At 39.7% G+C, this 26,695-nt stretch overlaps 1 protein-coding gene across 4 annotated transcripts in view; it reads right to left on the bottom strand.

The window, feature by feature from the left end:
* Window positions 1–26,695, bottom strand: part of VCL (vinculin) — a 126,647-nt gene that overhangs the window by 66,248 nt on the left and 33,704 nt on the right. For all 4 annotated transcript variants that reach the window (XM_032256136.1, XM_032256135.1, XM_032256134.1 and 1 more), the window contains exon 2: window positions 7,856–7,926. In XM_032256136.1, coding sequence (XP_032112027.1) covers window positions 7,856–7,926 — 71 coding nt within the window. The remainder of the gene's footprint in view (window positions 1–7,855; window positions 7,927–26,695) is intronic.

The following is a 26,695-nucleotide window of genomic DNA, read 5'->3' as shown; positions in this document are numbered from 1 at the left end:
AAAAAAAAAAAAAAAAAAATACAAAATTTAGCCAGGCATGGTGGCGAGCACCTGTAAACCCAGCTACTCGGGAGGTTGAGGCAGGAGAATCGCTTGATCCCAGGAGGGGGAGGTTGCAGTCAGCTGAGATTGTGCCATTGCACTCCAGCCTCGGCGACAGAGCAAGACTCCATCTCAAAAACAAACAAACAAACAAAAAACAGTAGTGCTAAATTATGTTTAAAGTGGCAAGTCCAAAGACGAACTATTTAAAGTTTGAGTGCTTGCTCTAGCTCAAAAATGCAGCAAGGCAGCTGGCAGAGGTGAATGATTATCTCACAGAATCTTGGGCATCCACATTAAGAGACAAATATCTTCTAATACTGTAGCAGTGGATAGCACCACAAAACTCAGGACACATACACACAAATCACACATTAGCCCCAGGCAAACACAGGGTATGAAATGATATGATCAAATAATTATTTAAAAAGATAATTTTAGGCACTTTCACCCACAAGTATGTTTAAAAATACAAATTTCATCACAAATTATTTTGACTGTTCAAGATCACAAGCAAAACAAAAGCCACAAGGCCCGATTCATGTCGTAAAAATGTGACATCATTATTTTAGGTCAAAATAGATCTAAATTAAGTATAAAGCATGTTTTAATCTTTCTCAAATTTCTTCTTTGTGCCTGAATATAAATTATAATAAATTTGTACAAGTAAACACCATAACTGTTCTTAACTAATAAAGTTTAAGTGTTAAAACAAAGAATTCCCAAGAAATGTGATTAATGACAATCATGTAGCAGTAGTTTCACATAGTATTTTGGGAACATTCTTTTATTTAATAAGCCTAGACATTACAATATGCTTCAAAAATAGTCCGAGCTGGTGAACCAATTCAAGTTTTGACTTCAAGCAGACTGTCAGAGCAGTAGTGAGGCAGAAAGTGAGAACACTGTCCAGTTTGAAATGAAGCTGTCATTTGCCTGCCAACAGATAATGCACACCATGCCCTTTTCAAGTTCATCACAAGACTACCTCAGAAGTGACACTTTTTGATCCATTCAGTACTGAACATCCTTGGAAAGGGTCCAAGAATTGCCTTCATTATTCATTTCTGCTCCATTGCAGAAATAAGAATGAAGTTTCATTGTATACATCAATGATAATTTTTCCAAGGCAAATAAAATAGTCTGCCATAAACATTTCTCTCCTATAGTAAGGAATCAATCTGAAGCAGATCTACACTGACAGAAAATAAATCTGGTCGGTTTGACATACAGCTTATTCTCTGTGACAACACTAGCACCTACTATTCATTCTGTATTTGATTATGAATCTTCCTGAAGATGCTATCATATTGTCATCCTACTGCTCAACATTACAAAGCTTCCCTGCTGCCCAATTCTAAATTCCTTTGCCTGGCTTTCAAGGACTATTGCCCAACCTACCTACCTAACCTTAGTTCCTACCACCCCACTATGACTGCCTCTCTCCCCACAGGCCGTCATGACTTGTTTATCCCATTCACTGTACCCAGAGTATTTTCCTTCCTCCCTACATCTATCCATCCTCCCACGCCCCACTTCCTACATAAATGTTCTTTCTACTATTTCTACTTACAATGACAGAGCTCTCTCTCTGAATTCCCATCATAAAGTCAGTCTTTATTATAGCTCTTTAACTGGAAACTTCTTAAAATATTTCTTTTTTATAAAATTTCTCTGCAGTAGAGTTTCCACCTTTGCTCCACCATCATACATACAAAAATAAAACTCAAATTTATGGCATATCCCCATGGGTCTACTTGGGATTATGCACAATATCCAGCCACAACAGCTATAGTTCCACTAATTTCTCTCCCATTAAAGAAAACATAATAACGAATATATTATACTTCAATGAAAGTTTTAAAAAAACAAACTCATAATGAGTAGGAATGAGAGGGATATTATTTTACATGTAAACTTAAATATGCTCCATTAATTTTTTTTTTAAAGCAAAGCATTCGTATCCTCTGGCACTTTGTTACTGTTAAATCATTTGCAATACATCTCACAAGTGACCATTCATTACACACTGGTAAGAACGACTATTCTATATACAGCACTTAGCATGCTAGGCAATCAGTAAATAATTAACCAAGGAGCACATCTAGCCCATTAATCAATTATACATAAAACATTACTGCCACAGCTGTATGATGAAGATGATGAAGAAGAAAATGACAACTGACCCATGATACAAAATGCAAACATGGAGTACAGCAGCTGACTCCGCCGCTAACAGTCTCAAAAGGAACAAATGATTTCTTTCTTTTTTTGAGACAGAGTTTTGCTCTTGTCACTCAGGCTAGAGTGCATGGCATGATCTCTGCTCACTACAACCTCCGCCTCCCAGGTTCAAGCGATTCTCCTACCTCAGCCTCCCAAATAGCTGGGATTACAGGCATGTGCCACCACATCTGTCTAATTTTGAATTTTTAGTAGAGACAGGGTTTTACCATATTGGCCAGGCTGGTCTTGAACTCTTGACCTCAAGCAATCCACGAGCTTCGGCCTCCCAAAGTGCTGGGATTACAGGCGTGAGCCACTGCGCCCAGTCAGGAACATTTTTTTTTTTTTTTTTTTTTGAGACGGAGTTTCGCTCTTGTTACCCAGGCTGGAGTGCAATGGCGCGATCTCGGCTCACCGCAACCTCCGCCTCCTGGGTTCAGGCAATTCTCCTGCCTCAGCCTCCTGAGTAGCTGGGATTACAGGCACGTGCCACCATGCCCAGCTAATTTTTTGTGTTTTTAGTAGAGACGGGGTTTCACCATGTTGACCAGGATGGTCTCGATCTCTTGACCTCGTGATCCACCCGCCTCGGCCTCCCAAAGTGCTGGGATTACAGGCTTGAGCCACCGCGCCCGGCCCAGGAACAAATGATTTCTTACAAGGTTATAAGGTTAGTCTAACCAACATTTTAACAATACAGCATAGCTGTTACACTCCTGAAGTTTATGACAATCTGGGCAGTTTCTATGGCAATCACCATACAACCCTACACCTCTTGTGCAACACTGTGGCTATTATTGCAATCTTGGGTAAAATTAGTAAATTGTGAACTCTATCTGCCAGTGCAGCCAGGGATCAGATAACTTTTGCTACACCCAAGAGAAAGACTGTGACCATGCAAATCTTGTTCTATATTAAAATAGTTCTCACTTTTACAATAAGGAATTGCCTGAGCACTAGAAGTTCCTCATTGACAATTACATCATTTTAAATTTATTAAACCCATTTTTCAATATGCCCTTAATTGCCAATCACACAAATAGCCTATGATAGGATTTTGAGACCCCTAAATTCTAAAGGTGTTACATCTTTCCCTGAAAAATCTTTAAATAAATATCACATAGATTAGGTATGAATCTATCTACAGGTCAAGTATCTTCTGTTTTCTGTAGCCTTGGTATCTTAACATTCTAGGAATACAGACTGATCTAACAATAAATTTTTTAATATTTTAGCCTTAAGTGTTGCTTAAGCAGTCACTTGAGAAATCCTTGCAAAAGTAGACTACAGAGGAAGTTTCAGTCAGTCATGCCCTAGAAATTTCTAAACATCAACCAAACAGCTCAAAAGAATGTCCTACTCAATAGTTCCAAGGATGTCATTAATTGCTTCCATCTGTTTATCCTTCTCTGTCCCTGTCTTTTCCAAGTCAAGGCATCTACTCTTTTCTGCTTCATTTTTGCATTCTATAGAAAAACAAGAAAAGAAAAGCATAAAAATCCATCATGGTTTGTTTTATTTGGTTTTGTTTTAAACAGGGTCTCACTCTATCACCCAGGCTGGAGTACGGTGGCATGACAGCTCACTGCAGCCTCGACCTCCGGGACTTAAGCAATCCTCCCACCTCAGCCTCCCAAAGTGGTGGGATTACAAGTGCGAGCCACCATGCCTAGCCCTCCAGCATGTTTTCAATTATAGAATACCTATCTGCCCGCAAATTTGTTGGACAACCACAGCCATATTGTTGTTTGTATTCAAGGCTATTTTCAAATAACATTTCAGACTGTGGCATATTAAATTACACACTTCAAAACTGCTCAGTAAAGTTTTCACTTGATCATAACACATGGTTTTTCCCTGATTAACCATGGAGTCCAGAGTTTTTCTCCATGGCACAATAAAAGTTCAAACCTCTGAATGGGCTCATCCATTGACTATCCTTTTCTAAATCAATTGTTTCATTAACAACTACATGATCAATCATTTTTTAATTCTGTCATTTCTTCCACATTTGTTGGTTAGAATTCACCTTACAACTAGGGCTACTAATAAATGCTTACTTTTCATTAAATTACCAATTATTAGAGTAAGGGGTTGATGCCCTAGCTACCACACAGGGTGATCAATTAAGTTTTGTTTTGAAGTTACCAAATTTTTTGAAATTTATACCACAACTAGGATGTGCTCATTGTTAATTCTTCTTAGTCCCCAAAGAAACCTGTGAGAGCAAATAGAATATTTCAGAATATGTCTCCATGGATGAACAAAAATAGTTTCCTGAAAAAATCCATTTACCAATCAAATCTATTCATAAACTAGAATGTCAGGGTTGGAAGCAATTGTTTGTAGGGTCATCAAGTCCAACTACTTACCTGACAGTGAAACAAACCCCTACTCACTCATTCCCTGTGTCCTATACCTTCCAAGGGGTGAGGAGTAACCTGCTACAAGTTAGAGCTATGTTTTTAATGTAAGGTAAATACAAGTGTAATTATAGTATGTTTAGTTGACAGCATAAGATTCCTCTTAATATTACCAGGCTAAGGCCAGGGCACAGTGGCTGATACCTATAATCTGAACACTTTGGGAGGCCAAGGCAGGAGGATCGCTAGGAGTTCAAGACCAGCCTGGACAACAGAGAGACTTTGCCTCCACAAATGATTTAAAAATTGTCTGGGCATGGTGGCACACACTTGTAGTACCAGCTACTCGGGAGGCTGAGGCAGGAGAATCACATAAGCCTGAGCGATCGAGGCTGCAATGAGTCATGATTGCACTACTGCACTTCAACCTGGGTGACAGAGTGAGAGCCTGTCTCAAGGTTTGTATATATTACCAGGTTGATCAGATGGCGTGTAAACAAAGTAGGCTGATGTTGGTCAGAGCTGGAAGAAACCTTGAGATCACCAAGTCCAATGAAGGTAGGACAAAAAAGATACTCCCACAAAATAGGCTCTACAAAAAAAAAACAGATGCTTCCAGCACCTTACTTCCTGACACATGAAGACATTTTATGGAATTAACAGAAACATAGTTGCATAAAGCACCCACTCAAGTTAGTTAGAAATAAGAAAACATTAATACGGGTGAAAGTTTTGCATCTGTTCAATGAAAATAACAGAACATAAGGAGGATAAAAATAAAGGAACACTTTTAGTTTTATTTAAAGTTGTGATATATAACATACATAGAGCAAATAAACATAAGTATGATATAATTAATAAATATAAAACAACCACCCATGTAACTCATCACTTAAATAAAAAATAGAACATTATTACCACTTTTAGAAGCCCTTGTGTACCTCTCCCTGAGTATAAACCTCTTCCTCCCTCCCAAAGTTAGGACTACCCTGGTTGTGGTGACCATTATTTCTTATTCTTCTTTATCTTTTTACCATATAAATAAGCATGTCTAAACAACATAGTTTATTTCTGCATGTTTTTGAACTTTTTTTTTTTTTGAGACAGAGTCTCACTCTGTCACTCAGGCTAGAGTGCAGTGGCACGATCTTGGCTCACTGCAACCTCCACCTCCCAGCTGCACGCAATTCTCCCTCCTCAGCCTCCCAAGTAGCTGAGATTACAGGTGTACACCACCACGCCTGGCTAATTTTTGTATTTTTAGTACAGATGGGGTTTCACCATGTTGACCAGGCTGGTCTCGAACTCCTGACCTCAAGTGATCCACCTGCCTCAGCCTCCCAAAGTACGGGATTATAGGCGTGAGTCATCACAACTGGCCATTCTTAAACTTTAAATAAGTGGAACCTACATATCTATCTATCTATCTATCTAACTGTCTTTCATTTCCCTCAATTATTTTTGACCATTCATTTCTCTTCTTTCTTTGTATTTATTTATTCTTTTAGATACAGGGTTTCACTCTGTCACCCAGCTGAAGTGCAATGGTGCAGTCACAGCCCACTGAAGCCTCAACTTCCCAGGCTCAGGTGATTCTCCCACTTCAGCCTCCTGGGTGGCTGGGACTACTGGCTCATACCACCACACCCAGCTAATTTGTTGTAGAGATGAGTTTTCACCATGTTGCCCAGGCTGGTCTCAAACTCCTGGGCTCCAGTGATCTGCCCTCCTCAGCCTCCCAAAGTGCTAGGATTATAGGTGTGAGCCACTGCACCTGGTCTCATTGTTTTTTTCCATTGAAATGAAACTCATATAGCATAGAATTCACCATTTTAAAGTGAAAATTTCTCACTCTTTTTCATTACTAATATTACAATTTCTGACTATACAATGATTATTTTTATCCATTCCACTCTAGATAGACCAGTTGAGTCATCATGAACAATGCTGAGAGAAATTTTTTTATATGGATGCTAGTGTGCATGCACACAAGTATTTCTAGGGAACATACCTGGGAGTGGAACTGCTTATCTCCTACTTTACTAATGTCAAATTGTTTTCCAAAGTGGCTGCACCAATTTACATTCCCAACAGCAGTGTAAGAACATTCCAGTTGCTCTACATCTTATCAATGACTAATATGATCAGGCTTCTTAATTTAGGGTGCATAATAAAATAATTTGCACTTCTCTGATGACTGAGATAAAATACTTTTTCATATATTTATTGGCCACTTAAATTTCATCTCTTTTGAGGTGCCTATTCAAGTCCTTCACACACCTTCTTTTTGAAAAATCTTATGTTATTCTTATTGACTTCTATGAGTTCTCCTTTTTTTGTCCTACACACCAGCCTTTACTTTTGTTTAGGACTTGACTGCCATGTAGAACAAAACCACTAATGAAAGACAATATAAGAACCTACGAAGTTTTAAGTATTCAAACATTAGTAAGTCTGTTTGTTTTATGGAGAATAGGCCAAAAAGCCTGGAAATTGTTTTTAGGAGTACTAGGAGATATATAAATATAACTTAAATTTAAAATATAACTGAATATATGAAACAATAATTTTCAAAAGTTTATATCTACTATTATCCCCTTATCTCCAAGCAAAGGTGCCTAGTATACAATGCAGACTCATGCATGCTATAGTCAGAATGGGTCTCTAAATCCTTTTCATTCTGGAAAGAAAAGCTCAAAAGTCATGGTTTTATTAAACATTATGTCAAAAATCGGCCAGGTACAGTGGCTCACACCTGTAATCCCAGCACTTTGGGAGGCCAAGGCAGGTGGATCACCTGAGATCAGGAGTTCAAGACAAGCTTGGCCAACATGGTGAAACCCCATGTCTACTAAAAATTACAAAAATTAGCTGGTAGTGGTGGCACATGCTTGCTACTTGGGAGGTTGAGACAGGAGAATCACTTGAACCCAAAAGGCAGAGGTTGCAGCAAGCTGACATCATGCCATTGCATTCCAACCTGAGTGACAAGAGTAAAACTCCTTCTCAAAAAAAAAAAAAAAAAAATTAGTATGTCAACAATGCCTAATATCAAAGACTAAAATGAACAGATTTTTAAAAAGTTAGAAGACAAAAATGTTGAAATTTCAATTGTAAACAAACGTTTTGTACCAAAAAAAAAGTTGTTACTGAAATCAACTACTTTTTCTTCCTATCAATAGTATTATTCTGCTTAACAACCCAAGAACGTTTTAATTACTTACTTAATAAATGCTGGTGGCATATCTCTCTTCAAAATCTGATCCTCAGTGGTTTGAACAGTCTCTTTTCCAACCTACAAGGGAAAAAAAATTATTAATTCAAGTATAAATTCTCAGACTTTAAAAAATTATTACTTAAGCATATTTGAAACATAAACATAATCTATCATTAAAATTTCCAGATTTAAGGGAAAATTCTGGATTAAAATTTTTTTTTTTTTTTTTTTTTTTTTGAGACAGAGTTTCACTCATGTTACCCAGGCTGGAGTGCAATGGCGCGATCTCGGCTCACCGCAACCTCCGCCTCCTGGGTTCAGGCAATTCTCCTGCCTCAGCCTCCTGAGTAGCTGGGATTACAGGCGCGCACCACCACGCCCAGCTAATTTTTTGTATTTTTAGTAGAGACGGGGTTTCACCATGTTGGCCAGGATGGTCTCGATCTCTTGACCTCGTGATCCACCCGCCTCGGCCTCCCAAAGTGCTGGGATTACAGGCTTGAGCCACCGCACCGGGTGGAAAAAAAAATTTTTAAGATTACTCACATAATATGCCTTCGCTATATACTAGAATAACAATATGGAATACAAACATAATGTATTACTCCTTCTCCAGAGTAACTAATTTGAAAGCATTATTGAACATAAAAGGAAAAATTCATTGTTGAGAATATACATGTGTGTGTTTAGCTGAAAAACTCTGCTACATCTCTAAATGTTACATGAAGTACATGAATCAAGTCAGACAGACAAAAACATCTGTATTAAAAAAAATGAAGTTATTGGAACTGGGAAAAATATTTTAAGCTACTATGATTCTAACACTAGAAACCAAACATGAAAATATGCAACTTTACTAGTAATCAAAAAAATTAAAATTAAAAAATGGTATTTTTCCCTAATTATAACGCAAGTTAAAAAAGAAAGAACAGGCCGGGCGCGGTGGCTCACGCCTGTAATCCCAGTACTTTGGGAGGCCGAGGCGGGTGGATCACGAGGTCAAGAGATCGAGACCATCCTGGTCAACATGGTGAAACCCTGTCTCTACTAAAAATACAAAAAATCAGCTGGGCATGGTGGCACATGCCTGTAATCCCAGCTACTCAGGAGGCTGAGGCAGGAGAATTGCCTGAACCCAGGACGAGGAGGTTGAGGTGAGCCGAGATTGCGCCATTGCACTCCAGCCTGGGTAACAAGAGCGAAACTCCATCTCAAAAAAAAAAAAAAAAAAAAGAAGAACATATAATGCTAAATGCAATAATGGAATAGACAGTTTTACACCCTACAGGTGGTGATATAAACTGATATATTCTCTTTGGAAAATCATGTGCTGGAATGTTTTAGGAGACATAAAAAAATGTCATACCTAGAAATTCCACTTATGAGAATATATCTTATAAGCAGTAATACCAAATGTGGTAATAAAAACAATATTCAACAAAGTATTCACTATGATGATAGTTATAAAAGCTAAAACAATTCATAAATAACTCCTCCAACAAAGAAGAATAGTTAAGTAAATTAAGATATATTGTTAGGTTGTTAAACAATATGGGCCATTAAAACAATGGTTATAAAAATTTAGCATTATGGGAAAAGGTTTATGACATTACATTTCACTTAAAAGAAGAATATAAATAACAAGTACATTATGAGTACCAAAAAAACCCCACATGTATAAATAAAGCAACAACGCGTATAAATAAAGCAACAACGCTGAAAGAATACACACACACACATACACACACAAACACACCTTTTTTTTTTTTTTTTTTTTTTGAGATGGTGTCTCACTCTGTCACCCAGGCTGGAGCGCAGTGGCACAATCTCAGCTCACTGCCGATCTTCACCTCCCAGGTTCAAGCGATTCTCATGCCTCAGCCTCCCTAGTAGCTAGGATTACAGGTGCACACCACTATGCCCAGCTAATATTTGTATTTTTAGTAGAGATGGGGTTTTACCATGTTGGCCAGGCTGGTCTCAAACTCCTGACCTCAAATGATCCACCCACCTCAGCCTCCCAAAGTGCTGAGATCACAGGCGTGAGCCACCATGCCCAACCAAAAATATTTTTCAAATATTCCAGTGGTTGTACTAATGCTTAGGAAATTGAGTGAATTTGTATCTGTATTTCCTATTTTCTAATTTCCTGAAATGTAAATGTTAAAGTAATTTTTGTAATTTAAAAATACTAAATTGTTAATCTAAGTTGTTTTGTTATTTTTTGTTTGTGTTTTTGAGATAGAGTCTCCGTTGCCCAGGCTAAAGTGCAATGGCACAATCTCAGCTCACTGAAACCCTGGCCTCCCAGGTTCAAGTGATTCTCATGCCTCAGCCTCCCAAGCAGCTGGCACTACAGGCATGTGCTACCACACCCAGCTAATCTTTTTTTTATATATATATATATTTTTAGCAGAGATGGGGTTTTACCATGTTGGCTAGGCTGGTCTCAAACTCCTGATCTCAAGTGATCCACCCACCTTGGCCTCCCAAAGTGCTGGGATTACAGGCATGTGCAACGATTCCCAAGTAAGTTATTTAGGTGTAATTATTTCCTAGATAATAATCTTAGTACATAATTATCTGCCATTTTATATAAATCTTCCAAATAGTAATGGTCAGAAATTTTTTTAATTATCAAAATATTAAATATCACACTACCAAGTTATATATTTATCACTAATAGTATACATATTCACTTTCTTCAAAACTATTTATATGCAGGTATTGAATGTCAACTTCTCTTCTACTATATTCATATATTATAAAGTATAAGAGTAAGCTTTAATATAGTAAATGCTGAAATTCACCCATTTGAACCATATAAAGCCACCTAAGAGTACTAAATCATAATTATAAACCTTATTTTAATGCAGAAATCTGTGACATTAAAAAACCCCAAAATGGAAAATATGTCAGCCTCCTATTTAACGATTTAACTTTTGATTGAGTTTAAAGAAAAAAAATGGAGTAAGAAAAATCCTGGCTGCCACAGTGGTGTGCACCACTGTGCACACCAGTTATTACTCCCAGCACTTTGAGAGGCCAAGGTGAGAGGATTACTTTAGACCATGAGTTTGGGACCAGACTGGGCAACATAGTGAGACCCTGACTCTACAAAAAACTAAAAATTAGTTGCGTGTGGTGGTTCACACCTGTGGTCCCAGTTGCTTGGGAGGCTGAGGTCAGAGGATAGCTTCAGGCCAGGAGGTTGAGCCTGCGGTCAGGTGTGTTTTACACCATTGCACTCCAGCCTGGACAACAGGGGAAGACCCTGTCTCAAAAAATCTCTAAATGTACAGTAAATCAGCTAAAGAAAATAACACAATAAACTATTCTCAGGGAATATAAGCCATGCATAAATTATGAATACTAGTTTTTTCTCTCAAGTTAATAGCTAGAAAAAGCAACACATAGCTACCCCTGTATAATGGCCAGTGCTTCTGTAGACAATAGACTGTTTGTATCATAATAAAAGGCTTTTAAATCAGCAGCTGGTTCTCTAGAGTTTCTCAGCTCAAAACATGACAGAATATTTCCAGATGTATTGTTCACTATATTTTCCAACTGAAACCAACCATTCAAAAAGCTGTGGCCATGATTTCATGAAGTAAAAGATGAAGTTCAGCCACAAAGTTGCTGGTTCACTTTCAGTATAAAGGGCCTAGAAAGATATCCACATTTAAGACACATAGAGATCCCTTTTATATACGTGGTGGGGAAGGAGGAACACAGAGAACAAGGGTGGGAGGGAGAACTAGGTGAGCTCCTCTTACATCTCCTTTAGAAAATCGGTGTTATTAAACATTGTTTTTAGCACAGCTACATGTGCCAGGCACTGTTTAGGTAGTAGAAATAGAGCAGAGAATAAAAATAAGTTTTCTGCCTTCATGGAACTTATAGTCTAGTAGGGAGAGACAGAGAGTCAAATAAATGAACAAGGATGATTCCAGATAATGGTAAGAGTGATGCTGTAAAGAGTATGGGCTAGAAGCAGAAGAGTCTACTTTGGAAACAGCAGACAAAGAAGCAACATTAGAGCTGAGACTTTGAAACTAAGAAGGAGCCACACATGAAAGAGCTAGGCAAGAACAATGCAGGGGGAGTAGCCAGAAAAAGGCCCTAAAGCAATAAAGACCTGGTGTATTTTAGAAACCTGAAAGAGGCCAGAGTGGCTGAAGCTCAGGGAGGGAGGGAAGTGTGGTGTGGTGAATAGGTTGGGTAAGAAGGCAAGGACCAGATCATAAAGAGCTTTTTAGGCCAGTTTGAAATATTTGGAATCCTTTATCAGTACAATAGGAGGCAGGAGTTCTAAACAAGGATTAATCTTTTTCTTTTTCTTTTTTTTTTAAGAGACAGGATCTGGCTCCACAGCGCAGGCTTGAGTACAGTGGCGCAGTCAAAACTCAAGTGATCATGGGCTCAAGTGATCCTCCCTCCATAGCAGCTAGGACTCCAGGTACGAGCCACCACACCCAGCTAATTTTTTTTTCTTTTGTAGAGATGGGGTCTCACTATGTTTCCCAAGCTGATCTCAAACTCCCATGCTCAAGCAATCCTCCTGCCTTGGCCTTCCAAACTGCTGGGATTACAGGCATAAGCCACCATGTCTGGCCTGATTTTCTTTTTAAAAGGTTGTTTTGCCTATTTTTAGGGGGTGAGGGGAAAGCAGGGTAACCAGTACCACTCTCCCAGATGATTGCAGGAAGGCTAGTGTAGTCAGCCAGGAGAGCGATAGTAGTGACTCAAAACTACTTAAGTAGTGAAAATAGAAATGGAGAAAAGAATACAATTGTGTTACCTTTTTTGAAGGAAGAACTATTATTAGGACTTGTTCTTGGACTGGGTGGGGTGGGGGATGAAGATCAGACTGAGCTAAGGAAAAAAAATCACATGGCCAGGCACAGTGGCTCATGCCCATAATCCCAATGCTTTGGGAGGCCGAGGCGAGTGGATCACGTGAGGTCAGGAGTTCAAGACCAGCCTGGCCATCATGGTGAAACGCTGTCTTTACTAAAAATATGAAAATTAGCTGGGTGCGGTGGTGGACGCCTATAATCCCAGCCACTCAGGAGACTGAGGCAGAAGAATCACTTGAACCTGGGAGGCGGAGGTTGCACTGAGCTGAGATTGTGCCACTGCACTCCAGCCTAGGGGACAGAGCAAGGCAAGAGAGCAAGATTCCATCTCAAAAAAAAAAAAAAGAAAGAAAATTACGGCCAGTATAACTGAAGAACTGAATTTTTACTTTTATTTTATTTTAATTGCCACATGCAGCTAGTTGCTACCGTATCAGGCAGCTCAGATCCATAAGACCTTCGCTGTCTCCTAAAACAGGTCTTGTTCCTCCACACTCTTCTTTCCAATTCATCCTTCACACAGCTACTAGATTAACCTTCATTTATGTCTTTGCTATGTGGTCTCTTAGAAGAAAGGAGCCAGGCCTGGAAAGGAGAAGCTGCCCAGTAGAGAAGACAGCCCAACAAGAAAGAGCACAGGCAAAGAAGGCTCAGTCCGATATGCGAGTACAAGGTGGCCTGGATTAGAAAGACAGGCTGGTGTGGCTTCAGCAGAGGAAATGAGACTAGAAAGGAAAGCTCAGTTAGTTCAGAAAGGACTTTGTATGCTAAGTGAAGGCAAAAAGATTATGTTACCTTGACCTGCTCATTTATTCAAAGATTGTCATCCTCTGTTCTAGACCTTTACAATTCAGTGTTCTATCACCAAAGTAACAAGCCAAGAACTTCCAAAGTTTCTAAAGATCTACAGAACGAGAAAGGTATGTCCTATTTGGGAACAACTGGAAAAGCCTGTCTAGGAGAACTAAAGACAAATCTTTGATTTTTAAGCCATTAACCCACTGATGACAGAAAATGTATTTTCCTGTACTCTCCTGTCACCACCAAAACATAAAGTTTCCATAGCACCCATCTTTTCCAGATAAAAATAGAGTAGAACAAACAAGAAAGGGATTAATTCATAAAATATTTTTTGTTAACTAGCAGGAATCTTCATGGCTGGGGGGAAATGTTATTCTTGGAGGTCAACTTAGTATGGGGTAAACATGACTCCCAATATAGGCTACAACTTTGCAAACAGGTCAGTAAGAATCAACAAATGCTTCTTTTTTACTTTTTTTTTTTTTTAAGATAGGATCTTGCTATATTGCCTAAGCTGGACTCAAACTGATGGGGTCCAAGGAATCCTCCCACCTTCAAACTCCCAAGCAGCTAGGTGTTCAGGTGCATGCCACCACACCTGTCAGATACCTGATTATTTTATGCCTTAAAATAAATCTTATTCCTTCTGAAAAAAAAGCCCTATGGATTAAAGGGTTAAAAAGAAACAGAAAAGCTGGGCACAGTGGCTCACCCCTGTAATCCCAGCACTTTGGGAGGCCAGGGCAGGCAGATCACCTGAGATCAGGAGTTCAAGACCAGCCCGGCCAACATGGTGAAACCCTGTCTCTACTAAAAATACAAAAAATTAGCTGGACATTGTGGTGGGCACCTATAATCCCACCTACTCAGGATTACAGGCGCTTGAACCCGGGAGGCAGAGGTTGCAGTGAGCCGAGATTGCGCCATTGTGCTCCAGCCTGGGCAACAAGAGCAAAACTCCATCTAAAAAAAAAAAACAAAAACAAAAACAGAGAAAAGAACAAACAAATCTTATAGTCTGAATAGGTTTCTCTGGGTCAGTATTTAAAAACAACCCTTTTGGAGTAATCTAACTTTATAATAAATATAGTCATGTCTCACGGTATCTATGGGGAATTGGTTCCATGACCCCCTTTAAAATACCAAAACCCACAGATGCTCAATAAAATGGTATAGTATTTGCATGTAGCTTACACACATCCTCCCACATACTTTAAATCATCTCTGGTTTATAATACCAATTACAATATAAACGTTATCTAAATAGTTGTTATACTGTATTGTTTAGGGAATAAAGACAAGGGAAAAAAAACTGTACATGTTCAACACAGATGTAACCATCCTTGTTTTCTGAATATTTTCAATCCACAGTTGGTTAAATGCACAGGTATGGAACCCACAGAAACAGAGGGCCAATTGTACATGTTATCCCTTCCTAACTTTATTCCGTTGCTAGAGAAATTCAGATTTGTTGGTTCTATTCACTGACAAAATTATTTGTCGTTTATTTTCTTCTTCAGAGAATAGCCTTTAACTCTTAGGGCTTGATTCCATTCAATTCAATAAACAAGCAGTAAGTGCCAACTATGTGTCCACTAGGTGGTGGGAAGAAAATGAGATAAGAAATAAAACATCTTTACACATAAACTGAAATAACGATAGTGAATGAGTAAGAGGCCTGGGGGCATTTTTAGGGGGCTTGGCAGAAAGCCCTGTTTCTTTTGAAGAGCTCTTACTTTGTTCAGTAGTTAATTTAAATATCTTTTGTTCAATATGTGACTTTAGTTCAAAATTCTATGTGAGAGGCCTTTTGTCTTCTGCTGTTGTTATTATTATTCCTTTCGTCACAATCTACTTGATTTGGTTCAGTAATGTAGACAGAGTTGGTTTTTTTCCAGCAAAAAAAAAAAAAGAAAGAAAGAAAGAGAAAAGGTTGGCTGGTTGAAGTCACTACCTAGACTAAAAAAATATGTTAATGTAGATGTCTCCCTTAGCTAGACTAAGTACAAGAAAACAGAAAGACAATACAAAGCTGGTAAGACTTGTGTTACTGATTTGTACAGAGTAAGTGGTAACTAAGGAGCATTACATTAAAAAGCTGGTAGGGAGATGCTCTTAATGTATTTAGACAATAGGTTCTTAATATATTCAGATAAGAGGATACATGTGATGAAAATGTAAGCCTTTGCAGAGTTGCCAACCCATGGGGCCAATTAATTGTGACCAATTGACTGTGACCAGACGTAGGAATGTGTACCCATTTGCCTGTACTTACTGTGGCTCAAATCAATGTCTTATGGCATAAGAGTTAGCCTGATCAATCCATTATACTGAACAACCATTCTAATTGTAGCTGTGTCCAGAACTAGGCCTCAGTCATAAAAGGATAATAATAATGTATGTGACTCACTATCAGCAGTGCTTTCAATTGTTTTTCTGGGGTGGTGATGTACTTGTGATCCATCAACCCCTCACTGCTATCCTTTGTACATCATTCACAGATGGCCAGCCAGAGTCCAGTGTTTTAAGACGCCACATCCAGAAAAACTAAAACTCTCTAATCTACTCTGATTTCCAACTTATTCATTTAATCAAGCACTTAATGAGTACTTCTGATGTGGTAGGCACCGTGTCCGTTGCTTTTGATGGGGACACAAAAGTGAGACTCAGTCCATGCTGTTCACAGACAAATGCTTAAACAAATAATGCAATGCAATGCATGCTCTAGTAGACTTACATCCAAGTTTCTGCTCTGCATAGGTGAGGTATGGGAAGTTTCACAGAGGAAGAGAAACTCTAGAAAGGCAGACTAAGAGTTCTCCAGAAGTAATGAGATTCAAGATAAAAAGGAGGGTTTTCCAGTTAAAAGTGCAAGATAGGGGAAAGCATAGCCAGTTCAGGAAACATAGCTGGAAAACAGGGTATTGGCTAGAGAGAAGGTGTGGAGAGGACAGGAAATTGGAAAAGCAGAAAAGGGCCACATCATGGAGGGCCTTGTATGCAGTGCAATGCAATGCAATGGGCTTATCCTCTAAGCAATGGAGAATTATTTAATAGATCTAAGTAAAAAACATTGTTAGGTCTGCATTTCAAACAGAAAAAAATCAGCAGCAAGAATGGATCAGAGTGAAGAAAACTAGGAAGACAAGTTCATTTGTGAGTTCATTTATTCAATCAACAAATATTATTTATATAACATGCAATGTGTCAAGCATTACAGACACACATGGCCCCAGATCTCATGGAGCTTAGAGTCTTAGTGAAAGATAAACTACAGATTAACTGTAGCAGAAGCAGCAGCAGTGTGAATGGAGATGAGAGGGCAGGTGTAAGAGAGGCAGCTAAATGACACGCCACGTGGAGTGTGAGAGAGAAATCTAGGATGACTCCAAGCCCCTGGCTCAAGTGACTGGGTCAATCGGTAACATAGGAAAAAAACGAGATCTGAGAGAGAAACTAATTAGCACTGGGATGTTCAAAGGGAGATGTCCAATAAGCAACTGAACAGATAGTTCCTCAGTTCACTTACCTGGACTAGAAAAATTGATTCACAAGTAACAGGCAAATTAGACGTTCTAAAAGCCATGGATAATGAATGAAATCACGACTCAACAACACCAACAGATAAGTAGTTGGTGGAAGAACAAGCTGGTGAAAAGAGCTGGGAAGAAAATGTCAGTGATAAGGGAAGGCGGATCAGTAGAACTGTGTCATAAAAGCCAAAAGAGAGAGTTTCAGGAACAGTCAATAGCATCAACTGCCATAGAGAGGTTAATGGTGTCATTAAGATATTCACAGAGTTGTGCAACCACCACCACAGTTAATTTTCGAACATTTTCATCACTCCAAAAAGAGATCTAGTAACCAACAGCAGTCAACACCACCCCCATTTAGTCCCAACCCATCCTCACCACCACCTACTCTTAGGTAATCACTAATCTACTTTGTCTCTACAGATTTACTTATTCTAAATATTTGATATAAATAGAATCACATAAGACGTGCTTTTTACTGACTAGCTTCTTTCATGCTGTAGTATGTATCAGTACGTCATTTCTTTTTATTGCCAAATCATATTTCATTGTATGGTTATACCACATTTTGTCTGTCCATTCATCAGTTGATGGACACCTGAGTTGTTTTCACTTTTTGGCTATTATGAATAATGCTGTTACAAACATTAGTGTACAAGATTTTGTATGAACATGTTTTCAGGCTGGGCATGGGCATGGTGGCTCACACCTGTAATACCAGCACTTTGGGAGGTCGAGGCAGGCGGATCACGAGGTCAAGAGATCGAGACGATCCTCGCCAACATGGTGAAACCCCGTCTCTACTAAAAATACAAATATTAGCTGGGCATGGTGGTGGGTGCCTGTAGTCCCAGCTACTTGGAAGGCTGAGACAGGAGAATTGCCTGCACCCAGGAGGAGGAGGCTGCAGTGAGCTAAAATCATGCCATTGCACTCCAGCCTGGGCGACAGAGCGAGATTCCATCAAAAAAAAAAAAAAGAACGTGTTTTCAGTTCTCCTGGTTATAAACCTACGTATTGAATTGCTGGGTCACATGTTATCTCTCTGTTTAACCATTTGAGGAAATGCCAGACTATTTTCAAAAGAGGCTAAACCATTTAACATTCACAGCAGCTACATGTGAGGGTTCCATTCTCAACATCCCTGGCAACACTTGTTATTATCTTTTTAATTACAGCCATTTAAGTGAAGTGGTATCTCACTGTAGTTTTGACCTGATGACTAATGATGTTGAGCGTCTTTTTATGTGTTTATTGACCATTTATATATCTACTTGTGAGAAATGTCTATTCAGATCCCTTGCCAATTTTTTTTTTTTTTTTTTTTTTTTTTTTTTTGAGACAAGAGTCTTACTCTGTTAATCCAGGCTGAAGTGCAGTGGTGCAATCTGTGCTCACTGCAACCTCCGCCTCCCAGGTTCAAAAGATTCTCCTGCTTCAGCCTCCTGAGTAGCTGGGACTACAGGCATGCACCACCTCACCTGGCTAATATTTGTATTTTTTTTGGTAAAGACGGGGTTTCATCATGTTGGCCAGGCTGGTCTCTAACTCCTGACCTCAGGTGATCTGCCTGCCTTGGTCTCCCAAAATGCTGGGATTATAGACGTGAGCTACCGTGCCTGGCCCCTTGCCAAAATTTTGAGTTATTTATCTTTTGCAAATATTCTTCCCAGTCTGTGGGCTGTCTTTCCCTTTCTTGATAGTGTACTTTGCAGCACAAGTTTTTAATGGATTAAGGCCAATTTAAGACTAAAATATAGCTTTTATTTTTTTTGAAACAGAGTCTCTGTCACTCAGGCTAGTGTGCAGTGGCATGATCATGGCTCACTCCAGCCTCAATCTCCCTAGGCTCAGGTAATCCTCCCACGTCAGCCCCCTGAGTAGCTGCAACTACAGGTGTATACCACCATGCCCGGCTAATTTTTTTATTTTTTGAGATGGAGTTTCATTCTTGTTGCCCAGGCTGGAGTGCAAATGGCGTGATCTTGGCTCACCACAACCTCTGCCTCCCGGGTTCAAGCGATTCTCCTGCCTCAGCCTCCCGAGTATCTGGGATTATAGGCACATGCCAGCCCGCCTGCCTAATTTTGTATTTTTAGTAGAGATAGGGTTTCACCATGTTGGTCAGGCTGGTCTTGAACTCCCAACCTCAAGTGATCCACCCGCCTTGGCCTCCCAAAGTGCTGGGATTACAGGCGTGAGCTGGGATTACCTGGCCACACCCAGCTAAATTTGAGTATTTTTTGTAGAGACACGGTTTTACCGTGGTGCCCAGGCTGGTCTCCAACTTCTGGGCTCAAGTAATCTGCCCATGGGGTCTCCCAGACTGCTGGGATTACAGCCTAGCTTGTCTTCTTTTGTTGCTTGTGATTTTCTTTGCTTGTGCTTTTTTTCCTGTTGTTTTGTCTTTTGCTACTTGTGCTTTTGGTGTAACATCTAAGAAGGCTTCATCTAACCTGAGGTCATGAAGATATACTTCCATGTTTTATTCTAAGAATTTTATAGTTTTAGCTCTTACAGTTAGGTCTATGATCTATTTGGAGTCAATAATTGTATATGGTATAAGGAAAGGTTGTCATTTTGTTAAACTGGAGAAAACCAAGCACACTGATAGGCTACAGGAAAAGAGGCAAGAAATAAGAGATTTCTTCTGAAGCCAGGTCCCTGAAGAGACAGGGCGGGAATCTGGAGAGAAGTACAGAGACTAACCTCTACCAGGAGGAAGGCCACCCCTGATAGAGACCTAACTGTAACTGTGAGGTAATGGGCTATATCTTCTTAGGAATTTACAAGGCATATTAGCATAATTGAGGATCTACAATAACCTTCAGTCAGGAAATGTGTTCAGTTTTGTTTAATCCACCATTTTCCAAATTCCTTTGACCAAGAATTCCTTATTTCTTTTTTTTTTTCCCATTTATTTATTTTATTGCATGTTAGGTTTTGGGGTACATGTGAAGAACATGCAAGATTGTTGCATAAGTACACACGTGGCAGTATGATTTGAGAATTCCTTATTTCTTAACACCTATTCATATATGATGGAATTAGAATTTCTAGAACATACGTAGAAAAACAGTGATCTAGGCCAGGTGCTGCAAATTAGTGGCCTTTTGTAGAATTTAGGACAAGGATGGTTTTTGTTTGGTCCTCACAATATTTTTAACCCATTTATGCCAGAGGTTGCAAAATTTTGGAGGAAAAATCAGACTTTGGCGATGACCTTAAGCAGCAGGATATAAATAACTCCCACAAGCTTAGCATTCTAATAATGGAGCATTAGGCATAAAGGTGCTAAAAATCGGCCGGGCGCGGTGGCTCAAGCCTGTAATCCCAGCACTGTGGGAGGCCAAGGCGGGTGGATCACGAGGTCAAGAGATCGAGACCATCCTGGTCAACATGGTGAAACCCCGTCTCTACTAAAACTACAAAAAATTAGCTGGGCATGGTGGCGCGTGCCTGTAATCCCAGCGACTCAGGAGGCTGGGGCAGGAGAATTGCCTGAACCCGGGAGGCGGAGGTTGCAGTGAGCCGAGATCGCGCCATTGCACTCCAGCCTGGGTAACAAGAGCGAAACTCCATCTCAAAAAAAAAAAAGGTGCTAAAAATCAAGAAATTTCACAAAGATCCAAAATTTCTGACATATCTTAAAATATTAGAAGTTCTGGCACCAATTTGGATCTGCATTCCATCAGGGAAAAACATTGCTGGAACCCGAATGTCCCAAATAGGCCATTTGCACCATGTCCACCACTCCATCTAATCTTAATCCCCGTCCATTTTGCTCATTTATTTACCACCTAATTCCTGTAACTGAGTTTATCATTCTATACTAAGCAACTCTTTCAGTGTCTATGAAAAGTTCCTGAAGCCATTCTCAGAAACTCCTTATCTACAAACTCTTCTCTCAACATTTTCTTTAATAAATGTTATCTTCTTGTGAGAGCTTACGAGAAAGATTGAGAAGCATTTATGTCAGGAGTGACAAAAAATGCCAGTTTATGGGCCAAGTGCAACACACAGACTATTTTGTTTGACCTGCACAGTATTTTTTAACATGGGAAATTTCACATTAAAAAGAAACAGACTTCTGGGACTTTCTTGACAATTAGGAAGATTTGGTAACACTGGCCACTGTTTCCACATGACAACAGTAAGTTGAAGATGGTAGTAACTTCTTCAGTCAGGGCTGGCATTTTCCAGTTACCACAGTTGCCACCACTCCCCACCGCTTATAACTGGCCTGATTTGCTCATTACTTATTTGGCTTCTAAGGCATCAGAGTTTGTGCCACCTGATTTAACAAACAACCTTAATTAGCACAGTGCATTAGGCAAACATCTCAATATCATGCATGTTAAGTGAAAGTTTACGAAGCCTTAGCTATTTCACTAATGAGGAAACATCCATTCTCTCCCAAACATATATCCACATTGAAAAAAATAACTGGAAGCAAATATATCACAGAAAGTAGAATTTCAAGTGATTTTTATTTTCTTCTTAATCCTTTTCTATACTTTCCGGATTTTTTTTTTAAATCAACTATGTATTGCCTTCATAATCAGAAAAAACACAGAATAAATTCTAAAATGCATCAGCAACATTCTTCATAGATAATCTATAAAGTTATGAGAAACCTTTAGTACCTAAAGGTCAAAATTTTAACCAATTGCTCAAAAAATTAATATAAATGTGCATCAGTGAGAACACAATCACATAGGGCTAAGCAGCAGATGAACCACATCAGTGGCAAGTTCTAACGTCAAGCAAACTTACCTGATACCACATAGTTTCCTTAGAACCAATGTTAATCTGTCTTGGCATCAGCTGTTTATTCTAACCTAACATGAGACTCAGTCTATAAATTAAGGCTACATAAATGTTAGCCACCAGATTCCCATTTATGAAGATACCATGACTAAGCATCCATTGTGCAAATACTTCATTTTCTCCCTCAACTCAAGATTCTTCTGTATGGAGGCACGCCTGTAATCCCAGCACTTTGGGAGGCCAAGCCAGGTGAATCGGTTGAGGACAGGAGGTTGAGAGCAGCCTGGCCAATATGGTGAAACCCCATCTCTACTCAAAATACAAAAATTAGCTGGGCGTGGTGGCACCCAGCTATAGTTCCAACTACTTCAGAGGCCCGGGCACAAGAATCATTTGAACCTGGGAGGTGAGGTTGCAGTGAGCCAAGATAGTATACAACTGCACTCCAGCCTGGGTGACAGAGCGAGACTCTGTCTCAAAAACAAAGATTCTTCTTTAGATTTCATAACCACTTCTACTTGTTTTCTGGAGAGGAACCAAATTAACAGTAAAGTGGGTCATCAGCACAGAGAACTTTTCCTTACTATCTACTTTCTCCCCAACTCCCTCAAAGAAACACATTTCACAGAGAATTGTAGAGTAAAAGAAAATGTGGCAATCTAATCTAAATTCTTCACTTTAGATATAAGGCTCAGAAGCTATTTATCTGAGAAAGTTACAGTACTTGAATTTGAATCTAAGCCTCTTGGTTCCATTTCCTGTGATTTCAGGTACACTAACTGACTTGCAAGCAAGGTATTTTGTTAAGTGACAGCTATCCCTATGCTCATTTAGAGTATACCAAATCATACCTAAAGTTTTCTTTTTTTTCTATACAGGGTTTCACTTTTGTCACCCAGGCTAGAGTGCAGTGGCATAATCTCGGCTCACTGCAATCTCCGCCTCCCAAGTTCAAGCAATTCTCCTCCCACACCACGCCCAGCTAATTTTTTGTATTTTTACTAGAGATGGGGTTTCAATATGTTGGTCACGCTGGTCTCAAACTCCTAACTTCAGGTGATCCACCTGCCTTGGTCTCCCAAAGTGTTGGGATTACAGGCATGAGCCACTGCACCAGACCTAAGTTTCCATTTTGGTTGCAAACATACATAAGCAAACACTACGTAACAGAACACAAATGTCCCACATCTCCCATCTTTTAGTCCTGACTAGTGACAGGAAATCAAGCAATAATTATGGGAAAATAAAATGAACACTTTTTGCTAATAATCTCCTCTAGTTTTTCCAGTTTTCTTAGTAATTAAAAAGATTACTTGCCAGGCACAGTAGCTCACACCTGTAATCCGAGCACTTTGGGAGGCTGAGGTGGGCAGATCACCTGAGGTCTGGTTTTCGAGACCAGCCTGGCTAACAGGGTGAAAGCCTGTCTCTACTAAAAATACAAAAATTAGCTGGGCATGGTGGCAGATGCCTGTAATCCCAGCTACTGGGGAGGCTGAGGCAGGAGAAGAGCTTGAACTCAGGAGGCGGAGGTTGCAGTAAGCCGAGATCACTCCATTGCATTCCAGCCTGGGCAACAAGAGCTAAACTCAAAAAAAAAAAAAAAAAAAGAGATTACTTAAGGCTGGGAACAGTGGCTCACATTTATAATTCCAGCATTTGGGGAAGCTAAGGCTGGAAGATCACTTGCAGCCAGGAGTTTGAAACCAACCTGGGCAATATAGCAAGACCCAGTCTCTACAAAAAAATAAAAATAACAAATTAACTGGGTGTGATGGCTCTTGCCTGTAGTCCTAGCTACTTGGGAGGCTGAGGCAGGAGAATCACTTGAGCCCAGGAGATCGACGCTGTAGTAAGCTATGATTGCACCACTGCACTCTGGCCTGGGCAACAAACGGATATCCTGTCTTTAAAAAAAAAAAAAAAAAAATCAAACCTCAATCTTATTCCCACTAGTTATAATTAAGTAACCTTTACATATTCATAAATACTGATGAGGAGGAAAACATCATTGGTTGATCTGAATATAATCTTCAGTAGATGCTTCAAGTACAAAGCAAATTCTTTTGAAAATTTGTGACTTAGGGTCTGTGACTGTTTTTTTCACTCATAGCCATGACATATGGTGACTGGCACATAGCATATGCTCAGAAATTAAGTGCAAACTGAAGTAAAATGATAAAAAATTAATAAAATAGGTTAAAATTTAATTTTATCATTTTCATATCTGTGCACACATGCTCTTTAGCTCCTCAATTCATTCAAATTCCTATACAATTCACTCAGGAAAACATTCTTTTATCTTTATTCTTTCTTCAACACATCCATAAACTATTTATTTATTTATTTTGAGACAGAATCTGGCTCTGTTGCCCAGGCTGGAGTACAGTGGCATGATCTAGGCTGCACCTCTCCCTCCCAGGTTCAAGCGATTCTCCTGCCTTAGCCTCCCGAGTAGCTGGGACTACAGGCGCCTGCCACCATGCCTGGCTAATTTTTGTATTTGTAGTAGAGGCGGGGTTTCATCATGTTGGCCAGGCTGGTCTCGAACTCCTGACCTCAAATGAGTCACCCACTGCAGCCTCCCAAAGTGCTGGGATTACAGGCATGACATCTATAAACTTTAATACTCTATGATTCTATGGGGTGACTCTCTGGGCTCCCACATGTCATTACAAAAAAAAATGTGTAAATATATTTTAAAAGGAAAGCTAAATATTGCCAATGGAAATTAGGTCAACACTACCGCCTGTCCTATCTCTCTCATATGTAATTATTTTTAAAAAAATATGTTTGAATGTCTAGTCCCTGAAAGTATCCCAGAAGCCCCACCAGAATCAAAACTCCCCATCTTCTTCCTCACTGCCCTGTAAATGAACGTGCTTCTCTCATTCCATAGAATTTAAAATGCATTCTTGCTTTTTCTTTTTCTGCTTTAATAGCTAGAACTGCAAATGCATTTTTTTCTTAATAGTGTTAGTTCACAAATGTGCAGAATATCAATTACATTATAGCTTTTGCAGATAAGCCTGGGCATGTAACCACCACTTATAACATTGTCTCCATGGAAAAATAACACCAAGCAACCAATTTGTAAATGAATTTTTGAAATGCAACCTATTTTCATGTTGGAAAACGAGGTTCTACTCTTCACCTTGAAAGGTAACAGAGTAGTGGAAAAAGAACTGGGGCTTTGGAATGCAGGAATCTGAATCTCACCTCACTCTGTTATTACCAGATCTGTGTCCTTTGGCAAGTAACTTAATCTCTTTGAGCCTCAGTCTCCTTATCAGTAATATGGAAAAAGTAAAATCTCTCTCAGAGCTAAATGATGTAATACATATGTAAATCACCTAGAATAGGGCCTGGTAGATAACAAAGGCTAAATAAACATTAGTCCCTTTTTCCTTCTCTCTGCTATTGCAATACTCATTTGTGATTTCAGTTTTCTCCTTCAAAAAAAAACACGATTTTTCACTGAGCACATGCTGTAAGTGAAGAGCTCTTTATTACCTCATTAAATCTTTACAACACCCCTACGCAGTGGGTTCCATTTACTATCCCACGCCACAGATGAGGAACAGAGTCACAGAGAAGTTCATCAATTTCCCTAATATTAATACAGGAGCTAGAAAATTATTTAGGCAGTTAGTGAGGGTAAGAGAGTTCTCGGCAAGGTTTCCCTTTAAATAAAAAAGCCCCCAAATAATTTCTTTTCTAACAAGGAACACCCTGAAAAATCAAGCTGCAGATATAGAAAACCATGCTAGAAGCTTGCATGGGTGAATGCCAGCAGCTATGCCAATAGGAAAAGGCTACCTGGGGACCAGGCATGTTCAACATGGAGCCTCCATCTTCCCTTTTCTTTGTCAACCATGTGTACAGTAAAAGAACAGGCAACATGGTGCCGGTCAGGTAGAGAACCATCTGCATAATCAAAGATGAGGGTGAGGTGGCCAGCTTCTTTGCCTGGTATGTAAATGGCACACCTGGTCTATGTAAATGACACCTGGTCCGACCAATCTTTTGGGCCTTATGTATCAGACACTGCCTCCTCAAGCTCATCTATAAAACTCCATGCATTTCATCCTGGAACTGGCAACCCATTTTTCTCCTGGATCCCTCTCTGGGCAGATAATTCTTCTCCATCTTTTGCCTATTAAACTTCCACTCTTAACCTTACTATGGTGTGTTCACGTCCTTGATTTCCTTGGTGTGAGGCAACAAACCTTGTGTATTACCCCAGAATAACAACACTGCTTCAATTATTACTCAAATAGTGATGTTGACCTCAGCACACCTATACTTTAATCCTAAACCACTATACTGTTTCCTTCCTTCCTTCCTCTTTTCCCCTCCTCTCCCCTCCCCTCAGCACACCTATACTCTAATCCTAAACCACTATACTACTTCCTTCCTTTCTTCTTTCCTTCCTTCCTCTCTTTCCCCGTCCCCTCCCCTTCTCTTTCCTTCTTTTTTTTTTTTTTTTTTTTTTTTTGGACAGGGTTTTGCTCTGTCACCCAGGCTGGAGTACAGTGGTGTGATCTCAGCTCACTGCAACGTTGACCTTCTGAACTCAATCAATCCTCCCACTTCAGCCTCCCAAGTAGCTGGAACTGCAGATGCACACTACCACAGCCAGCTAATTTTTGTATTTTCAGTAAAGATGGGGTTTTGTCATATTGCCTAGGCTGATCTCAAACTCCTTGCCTCAAGCAATCCTCCCACCTCAGCCTCCCAAAGTGCTAAGATCACAGGTGTGAGCCACCGCATCCAGCCATACTGTGTCTTTTTAAAATAACAGAGTGGGGCCAGGCATGGTGGCTCACACCTATAATCCCAGCACTTTTGGAGGCCAAAGCAAGGGGATCGCTTGAGGTCAAG

This window comes from Sapajus apella, unplaced genomic scaffold, assembly GCF_009761245.1.
Source record: "Sapajus apella isolate SASKATOON/1434 unplaced genomic scaffold, GSC_monkey_1.0 scaffold94, whole genome shotgun sequence".
NCBI classification, from domain to species: Eukaryota; Metazoa; Chordata; class Mammalia; order Primates; family Cebidae; genus Sapajus; species Sapajus apella.
This window is presented reverse-complemented; position numbering and strand designations above follow the sequence as displayed.